Source organism: Alosa sapidissima, chromosome 23, assembly GCF_018492685.1.
Source record: "Alosa sapidissima isolate fAloSap1 chromosome 23, fAloSap1.pri, whole genome shotgun sequence".
In the NCBI taxonomy this organism is placed as follows: domain Eukaryota; kingdom Metazoa; phylum Chordata; class Actinopteri; order Clupeiformes; family Clupeidae; genus Alosa; species Alosa sapidissima.
The window spans coordinates 1227501-1237500 of NC_055979.1; the positions used below are offsets into that span (position 1 = coordinate 1227501).

The window sequence follows — 10000 nt, forward strand, 5'->3', positions numbered from 1 at the left end:
CCTACACCTGGCCTGTTGGGAGGTTGTGACCCCTCTGCCCTAGTTGTGTGACCTGATGTAACCAGGATGATGCCAGCACTCCAGGGAGAGATTCTTAGAAAGAAAGCCCTTTTCCTTCCCAAACGTCCGCTGGGCTGCCCCACATCCATGATTAACGGCCTGTGCCTCACTTCACTCTTTTGTCCCTACTGACTTTTTCCTGTTTCCCCTGGTGCTAAATTTACCCTACAGGCCACCGTAGGGAGAGGCACTGTGATCTCTCAAGGTGGCGATTCTGGACCGGGCTTTGTCAAGGACAGGGACCCCCCACTGGCTTAACATGAGGCGGAGAGGGAACAAAAACAAAAAGGCCTAGAGCAGGAATGATGGATTTCTGTTTAGTTTTTTTTTCTCCCTCTAGATCTCAAGTTTGTGTCCATAAAAAAACAGGATTTTTGTTTTTGCTCATTTCTCCTTTTCCTCCTTTATTTTGCCATTAGCTGCTGACAATTGAGTAATATAAAGCCATTAAACTGGCTGGAGAAGAATCAACACAAAGCTACGGCTGCTATATTGTGCACTTGATTGGATTTTTCCATTTCAGAGATCTCCTCCAGCCGCTGCAGTTACAGTGTGCAGGTGAAGTTGGCTTTCTGGGAGATTTAAGATGCTGCCCTTTACTGCCCTCTTCTGTCCGTTGGGGGTAAAGACCAAGTCTGCACCCCTTGCCAAATAGTCAACCAAGGTCGTCTTTGTTTTCCGATCCACATAACATTGCAGAATAGGGGTGCATCATTGCTAAGGCTTAGTGCATTAAACTCCATTGAAGAGGCTGCTGTCTCGGCATACTACTTAGGATAGTGTTACTCAACACTTCACATATTGCAGACAGATGAAACAAACATACACATAGAAAAAGGCAAATAGCGGAACAAAAAGCAGAGTGTAAAGAATCTTAATCCAGAGTCTAGTAAAGATGAAGCTGAAATGTTTGCTGGTGTGTAGCCTTAGTAGACATGAATATAAAGATGCATTGTATGTGAGCATGAGAAGTTTCTTAGGTTATGCAGAGGCCTGTGGGTTTATAGTGAGGGGAGAAGTCTCTCTCTCTCTCTCTCTCTCTCTCTCTCTCTCTCTCTCTCTCTCTCTCTCCCTGTCTAATGGACATGGTGGATCTCTGGGGTCTTCTAGAATGCTGTGCTCTTTACCAAGTTCTTAAGGTGATTAGGATGAGGATTGAGTGAGACACTGTGTGTGTTTGTGTGTGCGTGTGTGTGTGTTTGTATGAGCTGGTGGTGAGCTTGAGTGCTTGTGTGATGCTAATAACTAAGGTGGTATGTGTGTATGAACATAGCTTTAAAAGTTAATGCGGCGTCTGTCTGTCTGTCTTGGGTTAACTGCCAAGATGTGTATGTGTGTGTGTGTTGGACTTCCACATCTCAGTTGACAGTACACCCTCTCCACTGCAGTTTTAAGCTGACTTTATTGACTGAACCCTGAACCCTGCCCCTCTCACCCCTGCAGTTTAAGCTGCGTGTGTTAAGTAAGCTGGCAGCAACACTCAGCAAGCACATGCCTGAGAAGGTTCCAGAAGACACCAGCAGCATCCTGCGCTCACCCATGCCTGGGACCGTGGTGGCAGTGTCCGTCAAGCCTGGAGACACGGTAACACACACACACACACACACACCAGACACTCATAACAGACACACACTCACTAACCAAGCCATATCAGACAGATTGACCCACTTGCGTGTCACCACTCAGACAACAACTTTTTAAATACATTCATATCCATGTTCTCCCAGTCAATGCCTATGTAAATAAAACTAGAGACGTAAAGCAAATAGGCATGATGACATGATGTGTGCTATTAGGTGCTTGCTGTATGGTGGGATGTGTGGGATATGTGATGAGTGAAGCTGACACACACACACACACACACACACACACACACACACACACACACACGTGTCATGGTTGTCAGCTGATGGCGGGTGATGTCAGAGCACTAATGCCTCATGCATTATACACCAGACGGCTGGCTCCAGCCAACACTGCCACGTCTGCGCTCTGGTCCTTCTTCAGGATGCTCTGTCCATCTCTCTCTCTCTTTCTCACTCTCCCCCTTATGCTTTTAATCTGCTTGCCTCACTTCCTTCTCTCTCTCTTTCCACCTTCTTCCTCAGCTTATGTCTGCTTGCCTCTCACTCTCTCATTCTTCTTCAGATTCTATCTCTCTTTCTGTCTCTCACTCTGTGTTTCCAGTAAGTCAGGCTTTTAGCGCCTTTTGATCAGGATATCATGCGGATATGGAGTTGCTTCCTCCTAATTAACACACATTAATCTCCTGAAGGGCCATTGATGCGCCCATAACTCTGCTCAGGCTCAGACTGAATCCATTCATACTCATACATATTTTTATAAAGCCAGCTTGTTTAATGGAACCCCTCACTGATGAATGGGAGCTAGCAGACTCGTCCGAGGTTATGTACGGTGAATGCCGGAGGTATCTCCTAAGAGCCCAAAAGATTCTGAAGGACTCTTCTCATCCTAACAATGGATTATTCCTACCGCTGAAATCAAGAAGACGCCTATGTAGTCACAAAGCCAGAACTGAGAGACTCAGGAGAAGTTTCTATCCCCAGGCCATCCGAACTCTGAACTCACACTATACTGACTTTGCACACATTCACTCCTCAGCACTCTCAAACATTTCCCAACTCTGAACTCCCACTATACTGACTTTGCACTCATTCACTCCTCAGCACTCATGACCCCCCCCCCCCCTCCCCCCCCCCCCCACACACACACACACACACCTACAAGACTTTTAGCACTTTTACATCCCTCTCCCTATGCTACAGACCTTTTATTTATTTTCTTATTTCATCACACGTCAAAACACACACATGCGCACACACACACACACACACACACACACACGCGCGCACACACACACATCTGACTTTCTCCAACTTTTGCACATCTCCATATTACTTTTTTTTAATTATTATGTTGATTTCTCCTCCATCTATCTACCCATGTCCTTGATTGCCTTGCCTTTCTGCGCCCCCATCCCCACCCCACCCCCATCCCCAACACACACACAAAAAACACACATACTTACATCATCACTGTCATCACCTCACATACATACAGCACACTGCTTGCTACAGTAAGCCTCCTCTACATACTTGCTGCACACTGCCCCCCCCTCCCTACATACACAGCACATTGTCTTCAGGATCTTCTCCAACACACATCCTCTACATACTTAGAGCACACTGCCCCCACCGACCCATATACACACTACACACACACAGTCACTGCTCCACTCCCCTTCCGCCCACACACACATCTTCACTGTCATCACTCACATATATCATACATACAGTACTCTGCTTGCAATAGTAAGTTCCTTCACCATACTTGTAGCACACTGCACCCCCCCCCCCCCCCCCCCAATACACAGCACATTGTCTCATGAGGAAGCTTCTCCAACACATATTGCACACTGCCCTCTCCCCACATACACAGCACACTATCCCATCTCCCTTGTCATCCCCCCAACACACACACCAAGACCCCTGGCAGTTGGGTTAGCCCCTTGAGCCGTGGATCTGCCCAAGGTTTCTTCCTTGGTAAGGGAGCTTTTCCTTGCCCCTGTTGCTCTTGGGTGCTCCTTGTTGGTGCCCCCCCCCCAATCCCAATCCTCCCCCACCTTTCTTATGCAGCCCTTGCCACTTAATCTGCTAAACCTCTCTTCTACTGCACTTTTTACCCCCCCCCCCCCATAAATGCACAAATAGGCTGACACCAGACATAATTTCACTGCATTTCTTACTTCCAGTAACTATATGCATGTGACAATAAACTTCCTTGTATCCTTGTATCTACTGGTACCTGTAAGGGAGATGTGCAGCAAATTTGCGGTATAACTGTGTTGGCCAGGATGGGAGGAACAGGGGTTCTAGAACTAGGTTTGGGAAATGGTAAAAAGGCAGAGAACTTGATAATGCAGAGTTTGAAAGAAGTGTTAAGTCGTGTGTTGAACAGGATTAATGTGTGTGTCATACAGGTGGCTGAAGGCCAGGAGATATGTGTCATTGAAGCCATGAAGATGCAAAACAGCATGACTGCAGCAAAGACAGCCAAGGTCAGTACATATGACCACTCTTGCCAGTGAAATGCACTTGCCACTCTACCAGTCCACTGACTTGTTCACCTCACCTTTTTGGTGACTGTGTGTGTTGAACAGGTGAAGAGTGTCCACTGTAAAGCTGGGGAGACTGTTGGTGAAGGCGATCTTCTGGTGGAACTGGAGTAAGCTGGAGCGGACCTTATCTACCCACCCAACCCCACACCCTCCCAGACTGCCACTAGAACCTGCCCCCTTTGCCCCTGGACCTGCCTCACCACAGCTCAGATACCCCACATACACACTAACGGAGTACCCCAGAATCCACTCAATAGAATTCACTTAACATTCCCTTCCTCAGTGCTCCAATAGGGACGACTGTCATCTATGTTTCCCTCCTAGTTTGTTCTCCTTAGCTATGTGGCCACATGTAAACCTCTTCTACTGGATCGCCACTTGGTGCTTCTCTTGTTGTTCTCTTGCAGTCTACCACCCCCTAGCTCACAGGGGGTAGAAATGTAAATGCATCCTTCATGTATACACTTGTGCCTTCCAGGTTTATCACAGAGCTGCTTGTCCAAGAAGGTTATCTCATTCATCCACACATGTCAGAATTACTCCTGCCCACACGCACATGGGTTGGTCACATCACATGACATAACGGTCATTCCACTAACTATCAGCTTCACCTCTGGGTGGCCTGTTGTCTGCCTTATGGAAAGAAAATGTTCTTACTAGGTCTTGGGGAGCTTGCGCTCTCCCACCATGTGTTTTGTTCTAGTAGAACATCTCTGTTTCTGGACTCTAAACACCTCTCTCTTTCTCTGTCACCCCCTAGTTATAGGAAGAAAATCATGATCCTTCAGGAGTGACTAGTTAGAATGTTTGAAATAGAATATGTTAATATTTCTAGTCTGTTGTTTGTTTTATGCGTGGGCAACACAAGTGGAGGAGATTACTGAAGGTTGTGAGGAAATGCACAAGGTCTTCTTTTATTCCTCCCCCAAAATGGAAACATACACAGCGGCCCTAAACAAAAGCTCAAGATGTGATGTACCCTGGCTGTGAAGTTGGACATGATACCAGGGGGAATCAAAGTATGATAAAAGAATTAGCCTTTTGTTTATGATCTGTAGTAGCCTGTTTAGGGGTCTGTGTGAGCACGTGTGCACGTGTCTGTGTGGGTGGGTGTGTGTGTGTGTGTGTGTGTGTGTGTGTGTGTGTGTGTATGGTAGACATCTATTTCTCAGATGTTTTTCTCATATTTCTCTTGATGTAAGATGGATTGCCATGATCTCTGGCAGTAGCTTCTCCTCTAATGCTGTGGCAGTCAAGCCCAGAAGTGTGACCCTTCACCTTTAACCTGCCGACCCCTGGCTCCCCAGCATTGTTTGCTCCAACATGCCTCGAGTCTGATTCGTTTGTAAATTGTTTTCTGAAAAAGGTTTTTGTAAAAAATATTTTGGGGGAATGAATGTTTTCCCACTTGGGAAAAAATAAACAAATATGATTCTAATCTTGTAGTTGATTTGACATGGATCTCCCTAGTCAGTTTGGGTCAGTTCTTTCAGTTCAGCAACCACTGGACAATAACATGCCGGTCTGGTGACTTTCGACTCCAGTGGATGTGGAGGCACTGATCTAACACTTATGACTTTGTGCCAACTTTATTGTTAAACTATTTTATTCTACCATATTATCATATGCTTTTTGGCAATTCTTCTGGATTGTATGGTCACAAAATTCAACATTGTTTGAGGTTAAAATAAGTTAAAAAAAATGCTGTTACTGAACTGGGCCTTCATTGGTCGATGTTTAGGATGAAGGGAGGGGTAAGCAATGTAACCTCAGAAGCTAGTCCTACAGCCCAACTTGTGGAGAGTTTCCGCCAGACAAGAAGATGGTGTGATGCAACCATTTGAGTCTTCATCTATCACTTCTGGATTTCAGAACAGATCAGGTAATTCAGTGCTACACCGTTGTATCATGAACCCAATTTAATGTAGCATTTTTTTTTTTTTTACATTTATACACGTATATTACAAAAGAAGAAGAAAACCAAAAGAAGTCCCAGATGTGAGTCACGATTCTGTGCTTTTGGCCTGACAGGAGTGTGATATCACGTTTTGTTACTTTGATGGCAACTCGGCCTGAAAAAGAAAACATTCTAAAGGCCACCACTCATGACCCCCCCCCCCCCCCCCCCCCCCCCCCCCCCTTGCAACAACCCACAACAACCAGCTGCAACAATCAAGGTCACTAGAATGTCTTTGGCCTACACAAGGACATACTTTTTTTTTCATTCAAGTACAAATCAACCATTAAAGACAACGAACAATACATGTGCCATTAAAGATAGATTCTTTTTTCAGGGAGCCTGTTTAGTTATTAGTTCAGTAGGTTGCTGGGAGGGCTACATGCTTGAAATTGTGTGCATGATTTTGTCGATTCAGAAACTCATTTGAACCCTTCACTTGGCACCCTGAGCAGTACTGGGTTTAACAGATAAAGACAGGACCTCTGACATGTTGGTGTGTCTGTGTTTGTTGTACCTGGATTGTCCTGTAGTTTTGTGCTTGAGCTGCTGATGGACAGACCGAGCATGAATCTTTGTCCTGCAGGAGTCGCTGTGGCAACAGCAGTCACTGGCAGGATGAGCGCAGAGAGGTTTCTATCTCAGGTGTCTCTACAGATGTGTGCTATTCAACCTCCCATCACATCTGAAATGTACAAAATTCCTTCTCACACATCACCTGACCACACTCCAATAGTTCCAGGCCTATTATAAAAAATCAAAAAACACCCTTTTCAGGCTCAATCACCCCCTTTCCCCCAACTACACACCTAACCAAGATACCCAAGGTGTCCCAAGCATTTTTCAAACCTGGGAAAACGGCAGTCAAGTTTTTTATTTTTTTTTATTCTGTTTTTCTGCATTCATGTAAAACTGATCCCTTCATATAAAAGACGAGGAGTTGAGACGGGCGGGGTGGGTCCCCTGTGGGGGAGAAGTGGCATGTTGGGTTAAGGCCTCGGCTGCGCTCCTCAGACTGTGGTCACTCTCATGACCAGCTCGCGGTTGCTGCCTGGTTGCTCTCGGGGCGGCGGCGTCCGGAGCTGTAGGCTGAGCCGCTGCAGGATGCTGTACGCACAGTGATTGGTGCCGCCTCCGCTTGGCTCTGACGAGTCCTGCACCTCGGGCTCAACCGCCAACCCCCCGTCGTTGCTGTCCAGGGGCACCGCTGTGGGCGTCTCCGTGGCAGCCATAAGGGAGGAGAGGGACGGGGAGCCCTCAGCCGAGCCGGGGTGACCATTGGGCGGAACTGGCCCAGAACCGCGGGGGCCAGGGAAGGATAAGGTCCGCAGGCTGGCCCCTGCTTTCTGGTGCTCGTCCGTGTCCTTCATCTTGTCATAGTTGAGTACCTTCCACTGTTGGTTGACCGCCTGCCAGCGGTTAAAAATACGGAACACAGACGGTCCCTCATGGACTATCAGAGCTGAGAACAGAGAGAGAAATGAGCTAATTAAACACACACACCCACATGCACAGAGTCTCATCCACACTCGCATCTCTTCAAAGTCCAGGCCTGGAGGTAAGGAAAATCAGGAAGCAACAAGCACTGAAAGCAACTTACTGCAAATACACTCTTGGATACACACACATGCAAACTATGCTGAAACACAGTTTGCTCTGGATAGGTCCTTGACACATTCTCAGCTCATGAGTAAGTGTGGACTTGTGTTTATAACTGTATTCTCTTGAGGCACAGAATGTTATGCATGGTGTCTGTGTGTGTGTCTGTGAGAGTGTGTTCCAACTACATCCTTTCCTCCATTCTCCAATCTGTTGAGCCAGTTGAGATGAGCCTTTGCTCTATTTTTGGTGGTTGGATCTGTGTCTGCTGCCAACAAGAGAAATTAAATTCCTCTAACGAGGGAAGAGAGGTTTGCAGGCGAAGATGAGTGCACCAGCGAGCACAGCATGAACTGAATCACGGGAGTCGTGTGAAGTGAGTGCATCCTGTGTGAACTTGTTGAGTTGCAGCATGTAAATCAGTCCCACGGCATGCTGGGTGTGAACTGAGCCAACCAGATGAATAGTGTGAGTCTGTGAACCGTGCTCAGGCCCCATCCCATCGTCTGGTAAACACGACAAAACCTGGTCACTGCTTAAGTGTGTGTGTATGTGTGTGGGGGGCGGGTGTCTGGGTGGGTGTAAGACATGGATCGACAGAAATCTACAGTAAGCCACTTTCAGACCACTTTCAAACCATTTTCTTTGAGGGGGGGGGGGGGGGGGGGAATGCTCAGCATTTCTATGAGGCTAAGATATTTTTTTGTCACATTAACTCTTTTTATTCACTCTCTCTCCTCATCTCTCCACACTGATCCGACTGGAAGCAACGAACCTCCCTGAGCAGCCTCCGATTTTAGAATGTTGGAGACATGCCCAGTGTTTTTCCCCCCTTCTCTGCACCCTACTCCCAAAATTCTAATTAGGGATTTTCATCCCCTCTTCTCTCTCTTCCTCTCCTCCTCTCCTCCTCTATCCCCCCAGGCGTCCCTGCTGGCAGCTAGGAAGGGAAGTGCTAATTTCGGTCGCAATTACGAGGTGGGAGCGGCGGCAGCAGCCGAGTGTGGGCCGTGTGCAGACCCAGACCCAAACCCGCTGTCTCAGCAGCTTACCTGAATAGATTCATAATCCATATTTTATCTCCCTCTTTCTTTTTCTCCCTCCTGGTCTCTGGGACTGGCTATTACTGTCTTCTAGCCTAATTATAATGGCTTATTTATCACACCCTCAACAGCTACATCTGTCAGAGGAGAGGTGAAAAGAAAACTCATGTCCCTGCTTAAAAGTCAGTTATGGGGTCCTTCCCAGGAACATAGAGATGATCATTTCACTTGCATGAAATGAAGAAATTCAACAGATGCATGTATGCTACTGGATGCCCAGTGTCTGATTCCGATTCCACAAGGAGCTGGGCCAGTTTCCCTCCTGCACCTGAAGTTTCCCTCCTAAACCTGAATGCATGAATCAGACTGCATGGAGTTTCTGCTATTAAATGATAATATCTGTCTAACATGAACCAGACAAGCATGGCCCAGTTTTCACAAGCTAAACTTTTGACTGTCTAAATTGTATCTGGCCCACGCTTTAGCTAAACTGGGCTGCCTGCTTTGAAATGGAGGGGCCTGCTGACTGATATGCAAACCACAGTGGTTGTGTGAGTGGTTTATTCTATGGTCTATGCTATGGTATATTCAGTTGAGGCACAAAATTGCCTTTGGACAGAGAATCCTTATGGGAACCTTGCTTAGCCTAGCGAGCTCTTGGCTTACAAGACAGCTTTTACACTAGGCTACAGCTGATTGATGGGCTCTATGAACACACATCCTTTGATGTGAACATAACTATAATCTTCCCGCAATCTAATTTGCTACTAGCCTGGGTGTTCCCATGCTGCCTTGCGCGCGATTTGATTCACGCTGCTAAGGCAGCCTGGAGACCATGGAGCAAATTTTCGCCTGAGATAGGGAACCAATCACAGAACAGGTGGGAAAGCAAGACGATGATGAGCTATGTACAGACGCATTTGATAGACATCCGTGGCACCCAATAAACGGATCTGGGCATTTTTTTCAAATACGAGAAAATGAACGTTTGGTTCCCAGACCACGTCTCATTGAGAAGTGGTGGCACTAGCCAGGCTAATTTGCTACAATGTGTCACTACCTTCTCCTTTGCACTAGATGAAGGTATCTATTGCATAACTGAATATAATGCTACAGCTCTGAGCAAGACGAATAAGAAACACTTTTCCTCTACACTTGGCTAAGTGCAACTGATTATATGGATTATATAACTAGCAGTATGCA

At 46.7% G+C, this 10000-nt stretch overlaps 2 protein-coding genes across 3 annotated transcripts in view; one reads left to right on the forward strand and one right to left on the reverse strand.

Annotated features, from left to right (window-relative positions):
• Positions 1-5636, forward strand: part of pcca (propionyl-CoA carboxylase subunit alpha) — a 34575-nt gene extending 28939 nt beyond the window's left edge. The window contains exons 21-23 of the mRNA XM_042081191.1: positions 1504-1644; positions 4061-4138; positions 4241-5636. Coding sequence (XP_041937125.1) covers positions 1504-1644; positions 4061-4138; positions 4241-4309 — 288 coding nt within the window. The 3' untranslated portion in view covers positions 4310-5636. The remainder of the gene's footprint in view (positions 1-1503; positions 1645-4060; positions 4139-4240) is intronic.
• Positions 5637-7011: 1375 nt separating this feature from the next.
• The window catches only part of march4l (membrane-associated ring finger (C3HC4) 4, like), a 17686-nt gene continuing 14697 nt past the window's right edge, over positions 7012-10000 (reverse strand). For both annotated transcript variants that reach the window (XM_042081194.1, XM_042081195.1), the window contains one exon: positions 7012-7617. In XM_042081194.1, coding sequence (XP_041937128.1) covers positions 7166-7617 — 452 coding nt within the window. In that variant the 3' untranslated portion in view covers positions 7012-7165. The remainder of the gene's footprint in view (positions 7618-10000) is intronic.